Source organism: Thermobia domestica, chromosome 2, assembly GCF_964235325.1.
Source record: "Thermobia domestica chromosome 2, izTheDome1.hap1.1, whole genome shotgun sequence".
Taxonomy (NCBI): Eukaryota; Metazoa; Arthropoda; class Insecta; order Zygentoma; family Lepismatidae; genus Thermobia; species Thermobia domestica.
In genome coordinates this window covers 271953961-271973831 of record NC_137455.1, presented here as the reverse complement: position 1 = coordinate 271973831, position 19871 = coordinate 271953961, and the positions used below count along the sequence as shown (strand labels likewise).

Below are 19871 nucleotides of genomic sequence, written 5' to 3'. Positions count from 1 at the left end.
GTACATATCGGTACATAAATAATAATAATAATAATAATAATAATAATAATAATAATAATAATAATAATAATAATAATAATAATAATAATAAACACAATGTAATTGATACCATATGTATATTGTTTACTAATTTTTCTGTTTGAAAAGTGTTTTTAAAATATTAAAATTACTGTAATAAAATCTAAAATGTAAGCTAGGACTAGGTGGGTGCCAAAAAGTCACTTTGCCCGGGTGAAAATTTTACCTTGGTCCGTCCCTGCCTACATCCTGATCAAAAAGTTCATGGTGATCCATTAAGAAGAACATCTCAAGAAGTTCGTAGGATAACTAATAAAAACATCAACTTTTAGGCAAAATTCGAATTTATTCATCAATATAGCCTACTTCAAGGGTGATACATGCATCCCAACGCTTCTATAACATTTCGATGCCATTTTTTTAGTAGAACGGTTTATCTTTGGCTTCATTTTCGGCAATCACTTCTTTATTGGAGCCGAATCTCTTTCCCTGGATTATTTTTAGGTCTGCAAACAGGTATGGTTTCTGAGAGCCAGATCTGGAGAGTACGGTGGATAAGGAAGCAATTCAAAGTGCAATTCGTGCAGTTTTGCCATTGTTGCGGTCGTTTAGTGACAGGTGCATTGTCTTGGTGAAAAATCACTTCTTCATTTGGAGTCTTTTTTTTTTTTTTTTTTTTTTGGAATTTGTTCCTTAAAAAGCATAACGCCATATAATATTCGCTATTGATGGTTGTTGTGAAATTATGACACGTATCATTTGAAGGTTAGAGCGAGCTCCTTCGTGGCTAAGCGGTTAGCATACGCGCCTTTGCGTGGGAGCTCCGGGTTCGATCATCGGCGGAAGCTCATGTGGTTTGAATTCCACCTTAATCGGTAGGTCCCGTCTCATATAGTCTCGCTGCTGAAAGGAACGTTGAACTCCAAATCAAATCAACTTAAGGTTAGAGCTTCTTAAACATCGTATGGATTTGTGAATAGTGGCGACATCTGTATGACATCCTACGAACTTATTGAGTGATATGTTAGTTCTTGAGATTTCTATGTCTTTCGAATGGGTACACGGAGAGACAGAGTAAGTATATCAAGAATAATTTTGGTAAACTAAACTCGTTAATTAAATCATAATTAATTCAACAAGAAACTAATACTAGAACTTCTCAGGTTCGATTCCCGGTAGAGGACCACTAAAAACTTAATTTCACAATCATTCACTTTATTAATCATCTGTTTCTTTAGCCTAAAAGGCATAATATTGGGACGTTAAACTAGAATTTAATTTCATTTTCATAATGCTGAAACTCAGTGGGCGTGAAACTGATTTGGCTCTTTTCAACAGAATGTCTCATCAAACAATACTCCAGTGCATGGTCGCCTGAAGAAAATTTTCTAAGGGGGGGGGGGGCATCTCCACGGTTCCTATGTAGTTTTTATACTTTTCGTGAGCTAGGGGAGCGCCCCCTTCGGGTGCCCATGCTCCAGTGATTCTTTACTTTGAAGGCATTCTTTAAATTCTGATGTGAGGCACAAGTATTACGTATTTTCCGTTTTCAAAATTGCAAGTAACATAAATTGTTTCATTTTTCTCCTTTGCTTTCATGAGAACCTAATACCTCGCATATCATTTTATAATACCTTTTTACACACAGTACTTGTAAAATATTTTTCCTTTTCTGTAAAAAAGAGCAAATAGGTTTCCAAGTGATGATGTGGGATATCAATTCATAAGGAATGGATTGAATTTATGTGTAATAATGTATGTACATTGTTAAAGAGTTTAGTTATTAATAAGTTAAAATCAGGAAGCAAACATCTTGAAATAAAATGTTCCGAGGATCATTTGACATATGCCGATCTGTATGACTGGGACGGGGTATGCTAATTTTAAAACTGGTTGAAATGCCGATCATGTTTTGTTAATTTATTTATTTACTTTAACTGCATTCAAAACAGCATCATACAAAGTATTTTCTTTATTGAACATGGAAGCATTAAAATTTGATTATACGATTGAATTTCTGCCTGCATCATTTAAGAAGATCTTATTGTTGTATAACAATTATGGGTGAAGAACGGGTATCGCGGGGTCTGTGGTATCTGCAGGTCGTTATCGCCACCATTGCTAGAACTAAACTCTCCAACGTTACGGCCTACGCAAGACTATCACTGACCAGAAGAGTTTTCCTTGGTTTTCCTTGGTTTCCACAGCCGCTATTTGTGGCTTCCGAAACCGAGCTTTGCTGTGTGGTAAAAGTAATTTTCCAATTATCTCAAACTCTAATTAAAACATTCTCAGGAATTCTATGATATTCAAAGGATCAAAGTCGACACCACTGTTACCAAAGGCATACACGTTAATCAGTAAGAGATACGTAAGCATTTGACTCATATAAAATTGTTTGATTTACTATACTTCAAAGCAACAACTTTCTCATTATTCTCCCTCCCCGCTAATCTAGTTGCTAGCGCGCGCGCCTTAGGTACACGGGGTCTCGGGGTCGATTTCGAGTGGGAGCGTCTTGAAATTTGAACGCATTACGGTAGCTCGTGTTCCACCTCAAACTGTAGGTCCACGTTTCGTATAGCCTCGTTGCTGAAAAGGAGTGCTAAACTCCAACCAACACCCAGCAGCCCAATTGTCTCATTACAGCTGAAATTATAATTATCAATTTAGTCACAACTTCTCTAATTCTTATATATATATATATATATATATATATATATATATATATATATATATATATATATATATATATATATATATATATATATATATATATATATATAATGGTTTGGAAATCTAAAATGTAATGTCGAGGACCAGTATGTCGAAATTTAAAATTTCTAAAATACAATTAAATAGTATAAGTTTATGGGAAATGTTAAATGTAGGTTTATAATACGCTTAGTATCAATTCACATTAATTTTGTGTTGCAAATGTTCTATAAAATATTGTAGGAATTCACGTGCATTTTCATTAGGAATTAAAATAGATTATCTGCAACAAGAAAGTTAATAATACAACCATTGCTATTCCATATAGTATTAAAATACGTACATTATAAATCTCTCTATTGGATTATTATTATTATTATTATTATTATTATTAGTAGTAGTAGTAGTAGTAGTAGTAGTAGTAGTAGTAGTAGTAGTAGTAGTAGTACAATAAAGTAACCTAGATTTTTTGTTGACTGGATGTGTAATTTTAAGCAAAGTTGATTAATTCTTTATGGTAGTTAAATGGAACTTGAATTTATGTACTTTTGAAAATGATATATTATGAAATTGGCTCTTTTGATTTGAATCTTGTTTTAAATCAGCTTGAATTAATTTTCTGGTCAGTTGTAATTAAGTGTATAATTATTTTAACAAATTGCTGTATTTTTGTCTATGAGCTGTTCGCAGCACTGAAAAAAATTATTATTACAGTTGTAGAAAACTCTGCAACATGTGACAAAAAAGTATAATAGAGTTAGATGATGCTACTACATTCTTTCTTTAGTTATCTTTCTGAGACAGACTTATCAAAAAAGGGCATTATCTCTATTAACAAATTTTCAGATAGAATGTTATTTTATTCCGACACAACGTGTATTGAAACTTTACAAAGAATAGAGTTTAATGTTACATTCTTAGAAGTATAGTACTTCCAAGTTGGTCATTTTAAATTATCCATAACTAAAAAAGAAATATATATTTCTTTAAAACTTATTTCCAGACGACATGTCTGACAAGCAACTTCAAGATGGTTCACAGCCTCCTGCTCTTCAAGGAAGTCAACCCAACATGTCTCCATCTGAACAAGCTGTCTCACCAGAGAATGTTTCAGCTACTTCCGGTGCTGTAAACTCGGCGATACAAGGACACACAGAACAAAAAGCACCATCACAAGAAAATGTTTCAAATAGGGAGGGACTTTCTTCAGGAATTCAAGAACAGGTATTTTTTTTTCATAAAATGATACTACTTTGTATTAACAATAGTCATTATTGCAAATGCTTATAAACGGAAATGGAGAAAGGCAAGCTGAACCTCTCATAAGTGGGCCACTAATTTTAATTATTAAACTTTTGTGATATCTTGTGTTATCCGTATTATAACAATACAAGAGATAATACACTTCAAAGACCGCTTGTGTATAGTACAACTTTGCTTCATAATGATAATACTGCATATTCTTAAAATTTGATTTTCGAAATTTTCTTCTATAGTGTGAACCACTGACAATGATGATTTGGTGTACAATGCATATGTATAAACTTAATGTAGCTTGTGTTTAGTAACAAGTATAATACATATGAAAACCAACACTTGTAGCAAATGTTGTAAAATCAATGTTGCCATTTTATTCTATAAATATTCGTAATCTTCCTATTTAGAGAGTATGTCAATTGTTATCCAGGTTTTCCGAAAATTTGCCAACTCCTTAGAAATTATTTTAAAATGTAATAATATTAAAATGCTATGTACGAAGAGCTGCTGAAAATTTTCAGCCCAACCCAGAAGGAATGCAGGTAGAGTAATGAAGCTACGTTGTTTTAAAGAACCTATCTCTATATGTACAAATACAAATTTTCATGTTAATAACAAATTTTTTATTGTTTTTTCATGCCTTGAAGTGATCATGTATGCTCAACTAGTAAATTTGACGAACATCAGATCAGAGTTGTCATCAAATTTTTGTTCTACCAAGGAAAGTTACCGAAGTAAATTCATGAGAAAATCAGTAAAACACTACAGAACTCTCCTTCGTCATATGCGGTGGTGAAGAAGTAGGTTGCGTAATTAAACGTAGTGATTTCTTAACAGATGATGCGTCACTTGCAGGAAGACCAAAAACGGCGACTGTCCCCGAAATCGTGGATAAAATTTATAACATTATTCTTGAAACATGCAGAATCTCAGCAAAACAAATGGTTGAAATTATGGGCATTTCTCGGGAACGCGTCGGTAGCATAATTTATAATGATTTGGATTGTTTAAGTTCTCAGCAGCATCTTTTAGCAGATCAAAAGCATGAAAGAGCGAGGGCACCAAAGGAAGTCATCTCCCATTTTGACTGTAATGTTGATCATTTTTTCACAAATAGTAATTATGGAAGGAACATTGTTGTACCACTACGATTCTGAAACGAAATAACAGTCAACGTAGTGGCAGAAGTCAGGTTTCCCTCGTCCCAAGAAGTTCCAGAAACAGAAGTTGGCTGGGAATCGTTTGCAACATTCTTCTTGGATAAAGATGGAGTTGTACACATTGACTATCTGCCCAAGAGTAAGACATTTAATTCAGAGTATTACTCTGCATTAGACCTCACATGACTGAAAGACAAATTGAATGCAATGTCGCGGAAAATTGAAAAAAGGAATTCTGTTCCTTCAGGACAATGCTCTTGTCCATCGAGCACCGGAAACACAACTTACATTGCATGATCTAGGGTTTTAATGTCTACATCATCCTTCTTATTCCTCACGTCTCGTCCTTCAGACTTACTTATTCTCCAAACTCAAACAACAGTTGAAAGAATGCTATTTTGGATAAGGATCTGATAAGGAAGTGATTATGCTACGGAACAATAGTGTGAGGAACAGTCTTCATTTTTTTTAACTGATCTGCAAAAATTGGAGCACAGTACAAGGAAGTGTATTGAATTTCGGAGGAGTATATAGAATAACTGTAATTTCATCATTCCACGTGCATTTCTTCAGAGTTGGGCTGTGAATTTTTCAACATCTTGCCCTTGAAGGAATTTTCAGAAAAGGAAAATATCTTGCTTCATTTTAGTGTAAAATCATTAACCTAATTGAGAAGGATAAAAAAAACGCAATAGCGTTGTTTACGAGAAAATTATGGAAACCTTTACATTAAAACTACCATACTGCGCTGATAGTAAAATTTAGTAATACTGTTTTAGCCTAAATATAAGTTCAATTGACAATTATCAATTTATACTTATTGTTAAATTTGTTCCTTAGCAGCTTTCTAAATATGTTATAACAAATTATAAAAGTTTAGACAACCTTGATATAGCTTCTTTCAAGCTGACAGTTCCTTCATGTTTCTTTGGTACACTTCATATGGAAATATGAACGGAAAATATCACGACAGTCCCTTTTCTATCGTTACGGGTTATCTCAAGAAAAGTATTCAGTGTTCTTCAGTACAAGAGGTAAGCAAATTACAATCTTCGTTCCGAATGCAAAATGATCCGAAACGCAGAATCTACATATTCATTCATAGACTGTTTTATTGATTAAAAGGAAACCTAAATTTTAATTTTCTGAACTTGAGATACGTTAAAGTTTTTTTTTTTTTTTTTAAAAAAAAAGAATGCATTCTAGGTAAATCACCATGAATAAGAAGTTACAGTGAAAAGATGGTAGGATTTTTTTTTTTTAAAATGGAATATGGATGCAAATGTGCACAGGAATATCGTTCTTTTCTTTTCATATCCAGTAACTCGATCTTGCGATATTATCTTTTTTCTAAAAAGCTTAGCGTTACGGCCTATTGAAGTCTGTAACTAACCATGCAGTATTTTAAAGTTGTGTGACGTTTAATTAGTGCATTAGCTTCATTTATTATTCATTTTTGGCTTTCTAGATTGACGTTAATATCTATTAATCCATACTTTTAATGTGCATTACAATCCTATCCTAAGTCAACATAGAAAGCCTTGTATCCGCACAAGAAATTCGAACATTACCTGAGTGCTAATCATTCGTATATATGAGAACATACTCTTTCTTTTATTGTAATTATTTGGAAGAGCATTAGAAAGAATAGCAAAACAATAGTGGAGCAAATACTACAAGAGTTTGGCAGTGGAATGATTGATTCATTACAGAACTGTGCTATTTCGTGGCGTTACTACAGGATATCTGTGTTCAAGAGTAGGTGTATTTTAGAATACTTCTGTTAACAATTATTATTATTATTATTATTATTATTATTATTATTATTATTATTATTATTATTATTATTATTATTATTATTATTATTATTATTATTATTATTATTATTTAAAGTGAAAAATTGGGATAAACATGAAACATTATCATCAAATTAAAACAATGTACGCTGTCAATATTTGCCATTGCTTGTTATCTTACAGAATTCGTGAACCGGATGTTTCTTTGAAATCTATTATAACAAAACAGTGCCATCTCACTTAGTAATTATTAGCTTCTCATTTTTTTCTTCAACCAGTTATACAATATCCTCCTACATTGTGTGATGAACAATCGTGAAGAGAGTCAAAAAATTTGTAATTATCCAGTGCAAACTATTTTTAAAATATCCTATATGGGTATTGTTTGTGTTTACTAGTCTATTCCATTAAATATCGCTTTTGAATGCGTAACTCTTATTCTGTATATAAGAAAGTTGCATGCCGCTAAATGTAATATCAAAGTTGTTGGAATGCTGTACAACATGCAGTATTTTTGCGTTTGAGTAGAGGGATTAGGCATGGATACTCCGTTATCTCTGATTTTGGCTAATCTAGTTCTACATATGAATATTTGGAAGTAAAATCCCTAACTCATAGGAATTAGATGATGTGCGCTATTATTTATATGAATTCATTGTTTCTGTATAAAGCCTACAAGGTACATTCGCGAAGTGTCCCCTCGGGGTTCGTCTAAAATTGATTTAAATGCAAAGTTCTCCGTGGCCCAAAGTGTATTGTAGTAATTTTAGCGGCTCATACGGGTAATTTGCATATTTATGGGCCTTCATATATCCGGAATTCATACACTACTATAACGCTTGGTCACAAAATTGCTTTTAGTTTCTTTAGATGGAACTGAACATGAATGTGGACATATGCAAAACAAATTGGATCAAGTACTGCTTCTCTGACACGTCTTATCCACACCAGCCGCCATCTTAGATCCGCCATATTGGATTCAACTTTCGGTATTTCAAATGGGAGTAGGTGCATGTGATACGTCAAATTCATATAAAATTTTCTCGGAAATTCATTGGTGTAGTAAATTTTACGATAGGTTGTACCATTTGCAAGATATTGCATGTTAAATGTGAGGCACTTCACAAATTCAATCAATTGAAAAGTTGTGCAGGGCCCTGTATGTATATATGATCTCTTACATGATTTATCGTTTACGAAATGTTTCCTGAACGTACATACATACAGACACACAGACGTAAATAGGATATGGTAGATCTTCACCAAAATCTGGTCGTATCTAGATTTACATTAGGCATTTTGTTCGTAATACAATACTTCCTTGTTATAGTATAACATGAAAGTAATAACAATCACTCACAAAAATGTTGTAAGATTATGACACCAATGTTGTAGAGAGTTTGTTTATACCTACAGTACTTTTCCAGTTAGAAATTGTTTTGATTTGTCCACATCTAAAACGTAAGCGTAACTGATATTACTCTGCAATGTCTATTCACGAAGTGCCTAGAGGGATTTAACATGTAATATCTCGCAAATGGTACAAGCTACCGTAAAACTCACAACACCAATGAATTTCCGAGAACATTTTATATGAATTTGATGTATCACATGCACCTATTTCCATTTGAAAAACCGAAAGTTGAATCCAATATGGCAGATCCAAGATGGCAGCCGGTGTGGATAACATGTGTCAGAGAAGCAGTACTTGATCCAATTTGTTTTGCATATGCCCACATTAATGTTCAGTTACATCTAAAGAAACTAAAAGCAATTTTGTGACCGAGCGTTATACTAGTGTATGATTGAATTCCGGGTACATGAAGGCTCATAAATATGCAAATTACCCATATGGGCCGCTAAAATTAGTATAATATACATTGAGCCATGGAGAACTTTACATTTAAATCAGTTTTACGTGAATCCCGAGGGGATACTTCGCGAATGTACCTTGTTAGAACTGGAGTTTTAATCAGGAAATTACGTAAGATTCCTCCTTACTTAAAATTTGTGGGTGAGTATGAGAAAGAAGATAAATATAGTACTTAGGCAAAATAATAAGGTTACCAACATCATTCATCACAAGCATACCGATCAGCACATTCATTAGTTACTAAATCAAATACATATTATTTTCTGCTAGCTTTGAGACTTTGTTAGTTCAAATCAGATTTAGTAAAATACACTAAAGATTAGTGTTCAGAATGGATATTGTGTATCCATTTTATTAAATTGGTTGAGTTGATTTGATTTTGAGTTTAACGTCCCTTTCAGCAGCGAAGCTATATGAGACGGGACCTACTAATTAACGAGGAATCCGAACCACATGAGCTCCCGCCGGGAATCGAACCCGGGTCTCTCAAACCAAAGGCTTTATTAAATTGTTATAATAAGGCAAAAGGTAATTGTCTAATTAACAGACCTCAAACCAAGACAGTTATGGAGAAATGAGTTGGACCAATCAGATCGCTGACTATATTGAATAGGGCATTTTCATAGCATACATAATGCGTATATATTAGGGTAGTTCTTATTTTACAACATTGTTTTTTTTTTTTTTTTTTTTTTTGGGACACACTTTCATTTGGTGCCACTTGTCAAAATACTATCCTTTGCAAAATTTCAGTCCAAGAGAATGTGTATAAATGGTGCCGCAAACAGACTAAAGCTTTTGTTCATTTATTGGGAGCTTTTGAATTATCCAATAGATTTAAGCAACAATAAAGATATAATAACCAGCATTTACAAGCGACATTTTCAAACTCTTTTCTGTGATTTTCAAGGAAAGATAGTAAGGTAAGATGTACTAACTAACTAACTCTATGGCCTATGGAACCCGGAGGTTCAATGCCGCGTTCACAAAAGCTCTCCACTGACTTCTATCCTTAGCTAACTGCATCCAGTTTCTACTTTGGATTCCAATCTCTGCGAGATCCATCTTAATATTGTCCTCCCATCTGCGCCTAGGTCTTCCTAATGGTCGTTTTCCGATTGGTCTTCAAGTCAAGACTTTGAAAGCGTTTTTACTTTCTTCCATTCTAGCTACATGGCCCGCCCACCTAAGCCTCCTAGACTTGACGACCCTAATAATGTTTGGTAAACCGTATAAATTATTTAGTTCTTCGTTATGAAGTTTCCGCCATTCCCCATTCCCGTTCCTCTTGGGCCCGAATATTCGTCTCAGGATCTTGTTCTCAAATACTTTCAGTCTATGTTCTTCCCTCAGAGTAAGTGACCATGTTTCGCAGCCATACAAAACAACAGGCATGATTATCGTTTTGTATATTTTAAGCTTCAAATTCCTCGACAGAATTCGCGACGACAAGAGATTTTGAACCGAATAGTAACACGAATTCCCTGCTTTTAGTCGACATTTAATTTCTTCGTGGATATGATTTTCCTCTGTTAATATTGATCCTAGATATTTGAAAGTATCCACTTTATCAAAAGTATTATTTAATATTTTAACGCCTCTGTAAGTTGCTGTATTACGGTCTCAACGCACTTCCACGTATTTAGTTTTCTCTGCAACCCATGTCCCTGCAAGCGCTTAATAAGATCTCTGCATTTCTTTCTATTGTTCTCCTATCATCCTCTATTAAATTTACATCATCAGCATATGCCATAACCTGGTGAATACCGGTCAACTCTAGGCCCTGGTTGCTATCTTTGATTTTCCTTATAGCGTACTCCAGAACAAAGTTAAATGTACTACGAAAATAAATTATTTTGATTGGCTAAATGTTATATTTCATATGTTTTTGGCATAAAGTTTATTCAACTACAAGCGCTTGATTTTATGTTTCTGCTAAGTTTCCCCAGTTCTGTTGTTAGTTGAGGACCAGTGAAGTAAAAGGGAATATTTTACATCAATGGAAACTAGGAGCACCGATCTGTTATCTTTTAGAGCACGACAATTGCAAAATTGTTGGTTCCAAGTTACCATCAAATGCACAAATGCTCAGGGTGTTATTTTACAACCTTAGAAAAGTAAAATTTACGTCGTGGTGCATCTTTAGTGGATATATATATATATAGGCCCGTATCTCAATTAAAAAATTTCAACACAGATAGAGAAATTGGAAAAAATTCACAATGAATGCAGATCTTTGCAGAAATCTGTTCAGCGAACTGAATTACAAAAGAAAAAGGAGGAAGACTTTCTGAAAAAACTGGAAGATCTTTTCGACATGACTCATTTTTCTGCTTTGGATCTCATTGACAATGAGGAAGATGAAATGGATCTTCTTAGTTAGAGGAAAAAACGACGACCTCGATGCATGATTGGAGCTGACATTGTCCTACTGGAAAAAGAGAGATCGAAACTTGTTGCAGCTGTGCATAAATGCAAAGTTAGTGGCAGAGATGTGGTTCATATTTTAACTGCTGTTACCAAAACATTGAATCAGGACGTAGATTCACTGGTTATAAATAGATAATCTATTCGTCTTTGTCGTCAACATTTGTGGCAGAATCTCCAACTTGCAAGAAGCTTTTTTTTTTTTTTTTTTTTTGTAAGGGGGTGAAATTTAAAAAAAAAAATAAATGCTGTTACCGTGCACTGAGTTGAAAAGAAGCTTCCTGCATTAACAAAGACACTGTTCGTTGACAGACTACCGGTTATTGTTACTTTCAATGAGAGTGTACGGTTACTAGCACTTCCGAAATTACCATCTGTCACAGGAGAATATCAAGTGATTGCTGTGCATAATACTCGGGGAAAATGGGGTCTTGTTGATAAAATCCAAGCTCTTTGCTGTGACATAACCTCCGCAAATATTGGACGAACAAAACGTGCCTGCATCTTGTTGGAACAATATTTGGAAAGAGATATTTTATATTTGTTATGCAGGTATCACATTTATGAACTCGTTTTAAAAGTTGTTTTCGAGTCAAAGATCAATGATCGTTCCGGAATCGTTTCTATTTTCAATCATTTTCAACAAGCTTAGAGTGATATTGACAAAACTAAATTCAAGCCCGGGATACAAAATGAACGCATGACAAGAAAAAGTACACGACAGTGCCAATGACGTTCTTCAGACTACTATGCAGAATCTCTAGAATAACTTACTCAGAGAAGACTGCCTTGAACTTATTAAACTTGCTGTTATTTTTCTCGGAGAAGTTCCATCCAGAAGTTCCACCCACCATTACGTTTCTCAGGAGCTTATCATCATGCCAGATGGATGGCAAAAGCCATATAATTTTTGATTCATTTTCACTGGAGTAAAAGCCTGATTCACTCTCACTTACTACTTTTTCTTGCAAATCATAAGAACGAGTTTGAAAATGTCACTTATAAGTGCTTGTTATTATATCTTTACAGGTGCTGTCATCTATGGGATAATTCAAAAGCTACCAATAAACAAAAACTTAAGGCACTTTGCGGTACCATTTATTCTCATTCGATTGGACTGGAATTTTGCGCAGGATAGTATTTCGACAAATGGCATCAAATGAAGGGGTGTCCCAAAATAAAATTAAAATGTTGTAAAATAAGGAACATCCTAATATATATATATATATATATATATATATATATATATATATATATATATATATATATATATATATATATAGATAGATAGATAGATAGATAGATAGATATAGATAGATAGATAGATAGATAGATAGATAGATAGATAGATAGATAGATAGATAGATAGATAGATAGATAGATAGATAGATAGATAGATAGATAGATAGATAGATAGATAGATAGATAGATATAAAACCCATTTTAAAAGATATTATACTTACAAATGAGTTGGCAACTTTGACTTGCCAAACAAAATAACACATAACCCTATCCCACCATTTCATAACAAGCTACACTGACCTGACAAATGAATCACATCCATCAGGACAGAGTGTTTTTGCATCCTACTTCCTCCTTAAGTTTGTTCCTTTTCATTTCCTAGATAATTACGTTTCTTTTACTTCTATTTTTATCCTCCATGAACAAGACTCTACGTGAGAACTGAAATCTTTACGTTGCAGTTATTATTCAAGAATCAAAATTTGAGATTAATGTGTATGTAAGTCAGCCTTTCCAATAATGTTTCTACAATATATATTTTTTCTAAAATATGTTCAAAGCTTTCAGCTATTTCTGCTTTTATTTTTACTTCGAAAATTGTAAAAATTAAGTCATTATTTATATTGTTCGTGCTGGTAATACTATATTGATTTACACAGCAGGCTACCACGTAGTTTTTCCTTTTAGATTAAGACTTTTAGTTATCGAGCATTTATATTGGTTGCTGGCATAAATCTTCAATATTACCGAAGATAGCCATTGCATGGATAGTCACTGCCGAGGAGGGTTAGTATATTCCGTAACATTACAATATCAACGCACTGATTCTCCTTATTATTAAATAGATAAATTACTAGATTGAAAAACGTTATGTAATAAGCTTTCTTTCTACCTTATGCAAAATATAGGGTGGCGTAGGACAATTGTGGCTGGTAAAGTAAATCTTAACTTTAACTGCTATATGTACTAAAATAATACATTTTGCTTTAATTTTGACAAATGACTTAGGAAAAACGGGACGTATGCTTCTAGCCAAGCCGGTCCATAAATTAGGCCAAACGGCCGCAGCTCGTCATAGGTGACTAGTGAAATGTGGTGGTAGACCATTTCCATTAAAAAAAAAAAAAAAACTATTACTTCTATATTATTTGCATGAATTAAAAGAAGGAAAATCTCAAGCCCCTGAAAGAAAAAACTTGAGATTTGATTTTTTTAATCTTCCAACTGCCGAAAGTGTCCCAACCCTGGTCGAATTCTGGCAAAGTTTCCTGGCTTCTATCATATTTGGATTGTAATCACTTTTGGACAATCATAACATAGGTCTGTTTTAGCCCTTTAGGAGACGGCGTTTTTAAATTTTTTTTCCTCTATAAGGAAGTTATGAATGGAAATTCCAGACAATTAAAACTATATTTTAATTTTTTTTATTCTACAAAAGCAAATGTGAACAATTTAACTATGGAAACTCACAAATAAACTCTAGAATTCTTGCACTTTAGTATCTTTAAAATTTTGACAGTTTGCATATTTTGGAAAATGTAAATAGCCTATACTGTCAACTCCATTAAGAGACTTACTAAAGATATACTGTAACTAGCGACTTCTTAGTCAGAATCTGAGTCTGGATCTATTGAGAAAACTTCATCTTTGTATCTAGAAACAGGGGCGTCGTTAAGGAGGTAGGGGAAACTCCCCCCCCCCAAGTTACCAATTCCTTAACAAGCTGGCAAATTAAAATACCTAGTTGGCGATTTGAAAAATGCCATTTTGTTCAATTGACTTATTTAATATTAATAAAATAAGAACAAGGCAGTGACTGGTTAATATAAACTTTTTACTATGTATAGTAGCCTATGTAAATTTGACAAATTTAAGAGTTTTTTTTTCTAATAATAAAATGTCAAAGGGAAGTAGATTTTGATATCAGAGTGAATATATTCTGTAACCGTGTCTGCTTTGTGTGTGAATAGACGTTTCGCTTTGAAACAAACGATGATCATATTAATACAGAGGACCACAATAGCTTATTTTAGTTCTGTTTTGCAGCAAGACTTTCTATTTACAGGGCTTTTCGAGTAGAGAGAACTGAACAAAATGCGTTTTGGAAATTTTATCACAGTAAGTTTCTGAGAATGTTGTTCGGTAAGGGGAGAGCTACAATGGATGAGTTAAGCAGTGCCGTGCCGTGGGGGGTCGAGCCGGGCGACGGCCTAGGGTACTGATGTAAAGGAGCGCAAAATTCGGGAGGAAAATGCATGTGCACATGTAAAAAAAAAATGGAAAGAAAAAAGTAATTAAAAGTGCTCAAAATCAAGGAAAAGCAGGGTTTAATTTTGAAAATTTTCTTACGCTTCGCGCCAACCATGATATTTATATTAAACATCAAGTCAGCTGTTGAATCGCGTGAATCCTACAATGAAAAGATGCACATCCTAACAGTTATCTCAAATGTCCCTTTCAAAGGTACAAATTTTGTACTACATTCAATTGGAACAAAATACATGGTGAACAAAACAAGGAATGTGAAGTCTGCAAAAGGATTATTTCAAAAACCGGATTCCTGTTATGGTCATTCTGAATCACATATTCAAATTGCACAGTAATTGTATCTGAAACATAAATGGGACTGCTCTCGCCAGATCGCCAACGAAACAGATACTATCACTATAACATTTGGAGAAAAAAAAAAAGTAGTGAAAATGAAAGGATCCTCAGTATTAAAGAAACTTTCGCCATATATAAGAAGGAACATTCAGTATTCTACATTGGTAGATCAAAATTTTATGCACTAGGACTTAAGTGGGTGGCTCTACACCCATCTAGATACACTATGTGATAAAAAAAAGTATCCGGACACCTGGCTGAAAATGACTTACAAGTTCGTGGCGCCCTCCATCGGTACTGCTGGAATTCAATATGGTGTTAGCCTTGATAACAGCTTCCGCTCTCGCAGGCAATCAGCTGCTGGAAGGTTTCTTGGGGAATGGCAGCCCATTCTTTACGGAGTGCTGAACTGAGGAGAGGTATCGATGTAGGTTGGTGAGGCCTGGCACGAAGTCGACGTTCCAAAAACATCCCAAAGGTTCTATAGGATTCAAGTCAGGACTCTGTGCAGGCCAGTCCATTACCGGGATGTTATGGTCGTGTAACCACTCCGCCACAGGCCGTGCAGTATGAACAGGTGCTCGATCGTGTTGAAAGATGCAATCGCCATCCCCGAATTTCTCTTTCACAGTGGGAAGCAAGAAGGTGCTTAAAACATCAATGTAGGCCTGCGCTGTGAGAGTGCCACGCAAAACAATAATGGGTGCAAGCCCCCTCCAAGAAAAACACGACCACACCATAACACCACCACCTCCGAATTTTACTGTTGGCACTACACACGCTGACAGATGACGTTCACCGCGCATTCGCCATACCCACACCTTGCCATCGGATCGCCACATTGTGTACCGTGATTCGTCACTCCACACAACGTTTTTCCACTGTTCAATCGTCAAATGTCTACGCTCCTTACACCAAACGAGGCGTCGTTTGGCATTTACCTGCGTGATGTGTGGTTTATGAGCAGCCACCCGACCATGAAATCCAAGTTTTCTCACCTTACGCCTAACTGTCATAGTACTTTGAGGGATCCTGATGCAGTTTGGAATTCCTGTGTGATGGTCGGGATAGATGTCTGCCTATTACACTTTACGACCCTCTTCAACTGTCGGCGGTCTCTGTCAGTCAACAGACGAGGTCGGCCTGTACGCTTTTGTACTGTACGTGTCCCTTCACGTTTCCACTTCACTATCACATCAGATACAGTGGACCTAGGGATGTTTAGGAGTGTGGAAATCTCGCGTACAGACTTCTGACGCAAGTGACACCCAACCACCTGACCACGTTCGAAGTCCGTGAGTTCCGCGGAGCGCCACATTCTGCTTTCTCATGATGTCTAATGACTACTGAGGTCTCTGATAATGAGTACCTGGCAGTAGGTGGCAGCACAATGTACCTAATATAAAAATCGTATGTTTTTGGGGGTGTCCGGATACTTTTGATCACACAGTGTATGTCTTTTTATGTGTGTATTTTGCCAATTTTGAACTTTGCATAGTAACTTTCAAGAACTTACTTGCGTGCGTGACAGACGGACACCTTGGTTAAACATGTGAAGTCGTTAATAGTCTGTGATGTACAACGATAGACCTGTTTGTTTCAGAAATGCGGTATCTTGGAAGTGGAAAACTTGCCTTACAAACACTTGGTCTAGAAAACACAACAGATCACTCTTCTGAAGTTACATATGCATTCATAAGAGGGAGGGGGGAGGAAAATAAGCTCATTAAAGAACCTGCTGCCATTGATATCTTCATTGACGAACTTGGAAAATAAACAGTGAAAGCAGTAACATCAACATCTCAAGAAATAGCAACAATAATACATTAAAGAAGTGAAGGGACTGTAGAGGCTGAACTAGTAGCAGTCTTTACATAGAGGGAGGTGGGCAACTGCCCGAAGCTCCGCGCTTCAGAGTTCTATATTTGATTTTTAAAAACATTTATGGGTAACAACTATGCGTCGTTCAATAAAATTCTGAAATTCACAAAATCTCAGCCGTTTATAGTTCGTGAGTTCTATTGCCTTTCAATTTATCCTGTAGTCTTACACTATAAGATAAGCGGTGTGTATAACGAAGTTAATATGTAAAAGAATACTAGTAGTGTAGTTTGTGAATAAGGGTGCTTATAGAAGGAATATTGTGCAGCCGGTTACCATTTGGTGTTAATTCAGAAGTTTTAATTCAAGTCTTGCTTATTATTCGAAAAGTAATGTCTATGTTGTGTATCCATGGCTTTACAAAATGTCTTCATGTGATTGCGACACTAGTACAAACATAGAAAATAGGAAAGAAGAAAGGAAATAGTAGTATCTACGTATATCTATGGTGAGGTATTTAAAAATCAAAAAGAAAGTTGGAAGTGGAATCGGCTGTTAAATTGACGGTTCACCTAAATATTTTAGGAAAGGAGATAGGATACAACACAGTCACTAGTTTTCACTAAATTAGTATCTTCGACATCGTCGACATTTTTTCCTCGTGCCAACGGTATTAGCACCCAATTGATGATCTCACCAAATACTTGAAGTTACAAAATTGTCCAGAAATATGGCCACTGAAGATATATGACATAACGACTATTATTAAATATACTTTCTATCCATAATAATAATAATAATAATAATAATAATAATAATCCCTAAAGTGAAGCTGGACGACATTTTAGTAAATTTTACACGAGAATTTCCGCTAATGACGAAACACAGGATAAACATTAATTAATATATACCGAATTTAAATGTTCTCTATACTGTTTAGCGTGTCGTTCGTTTATTTTTATCACAAATGTTTCGATTCAACGGAGGAGATATGTGAAACGAACCATATGGGAGAATGTTAAAATATCAAGAAAACAACACAATGAGTTTACAGTAACAAAGTCCCAAAAAGTTAAAAAAAAAAAAAAATCATAGACTGAAACATAAAATAACTATCATCTGCCTATCTCAAATTCAAATTGCAGTAGAAGAGTATTGAGAAAAACATTTTAGAGACAATTAGTCACTATTAAGTTTCTAGTTTCACACAATTTAGCATTCAGTAGTCACAAAGAAAGTTTGAATGTCAATTTTAGTAGCAATATTTTGAATTTGGCGATCCCCCTAATTCAGCTTGGTTTCTAGCCATTATATTTCTTCTCGGGTGGTGCTTGCGACTAGTTTTGTATGTCACCTATAGATACACCTAACATACTGGTCGTCTCGGATACATTTCCTTTAACTAACCTCGTACCCAAAATTTGCCTTCTTCGAAAGTAAGGGATGTCTTACATTTTGCGCTACCAACACGAATTTGTACTTGATTTATTGATTGACTTCTTTCCTTCTGTGTTTTGACAACAGTGCAAATATGTAGAACGAGGCATGGAGCTTAAAGTAGCACCTGAACCACTACAGTATGTTCGATCTTCTCCTATGGGCAAAAATGAATTCATATTACATACCAGGCTCAGACTGGCCAGGGCAGGAGAGCAGAGATCCCTGCCGGGGCCCTCTCTAAATGCGAAGTAAGATGAAACATGTCTGCTATGTTGGAGCATAGTTACTCGTTGTAGTTTGTTCCGTTCTCAGAGTTCGGTGGTCCAAGCATTGAATGCAGTCTTAAAGCCCCATTATTGGAATGACTCTAACAGTATTATGAAGTCCTGTTTGGTGCTTTTTGTTTGTGGCCTAGTAAGAATATATGTCAACAATATGAAGAATGGGGCCCCAGCATCATATTGTCTAAATGTGTATTGGGACCCCATGAATGCCGAAATGAGACTGACTTTTAGAAAAATTCTGCTAGGGCCCTCTGTTAATCGTTTGAGAAGTTATTGCAATACCATAAAAAACAGAACCCCGGGCTCTATTACCACTCGTAAATGAGTCTGACAGCTTTATGAAGAAAATCCACCCCTCAAAGCAAAGGTTTTACAATACTCTGTTAAACATGTACTACTACTACTACTACTACTACTACTTTTACTACTACTACTACTACTACTACTACTACTAATAATAATAATAATAATAATAATAATAATAATAATAATAATAATAATACTCATGCGCAGTCGTGGGTTTTTTTTTTCGGCCCGCAGAAAGCATCAGTTGCTGGCAGTCGCCCAACAAACAAAGACGTGTAGTGAGCGTCATCGGATTTCAGCTTTTTTTGTTTTTATTTGTAAAATGACAGAAAAACTGGAGCAACGATATCCCATCAAATTTTGCGAAAAGCGTGGAAATACCCAGGCTCCCTACTCACCCAACATGACTCCGTGTGACTTTTGATTATTTCCCAAGCTAAAATAGTCACTAAAAGGGACCTAATTTGAGTCAAGAGAAGACATCATGCGAAATGCGACGGCACGTGTTGCTCACCACTCCAAAAACTGCGCTCCAGAAGTGTTTCCAACAATGACGGGAGCGATGGGAAAAGTGTGTGCGTTACCAAGGAGACTATTTTGAAGGAGATTAGAATTTCGAATTTCTAAATCAATAAATGTATTTCTGTCAACCAAAGGTTAGATGCTCTTTGGTAGACACATCTCCGAACACATCTCTATGTAAGTGCATTTACAAAACTATTACCTATGCTCAATAATTTATTGTTATTTTTCAACTCTATGCAAGTATCCAGATTAGTGCGAAGGAGAATACTTGCATACAACTGGAAAATAATAATAACTTATTGAGTATTGGTAATAGTTTTGTAAGTGTACTTTCATATAGCTTAATTTTAAAGGATATGAAGATATTTTTGTTAACTTCCATAAAAGTGAATTTATTAAAATG

At 35.0% G+C, this 19871-nt stretch overlaps 1 protein-coding gene across 4 annotated transcripts in view; it reads left to right on the top strand.

The window, feature by feature from the left end:
• Nucleotides 1–19871, top strand: part of LOC145678500 (uncharacterized) — a 112649-nt gene that overhangs the window by 91173 nt on the left and 1605 nt on the right. For 3 of the 4 annotated variants that reach the window (XM_081748711.1, XM_081748713.1, XM_081748712.1), the window contains exon 2: nt 3737–3957. In XM_081748711.1, coding sequence (XP_081604837.1) covers nt 3737–3957 — 221 coding nt within the window. Of the gene's footprint in view, nt 1–3736; nt 3958–6009; nt 6185–19871 lie in introns of those variants that run through there. The other variant, XM_081748714.1, reaches the window with a different exon arrangement.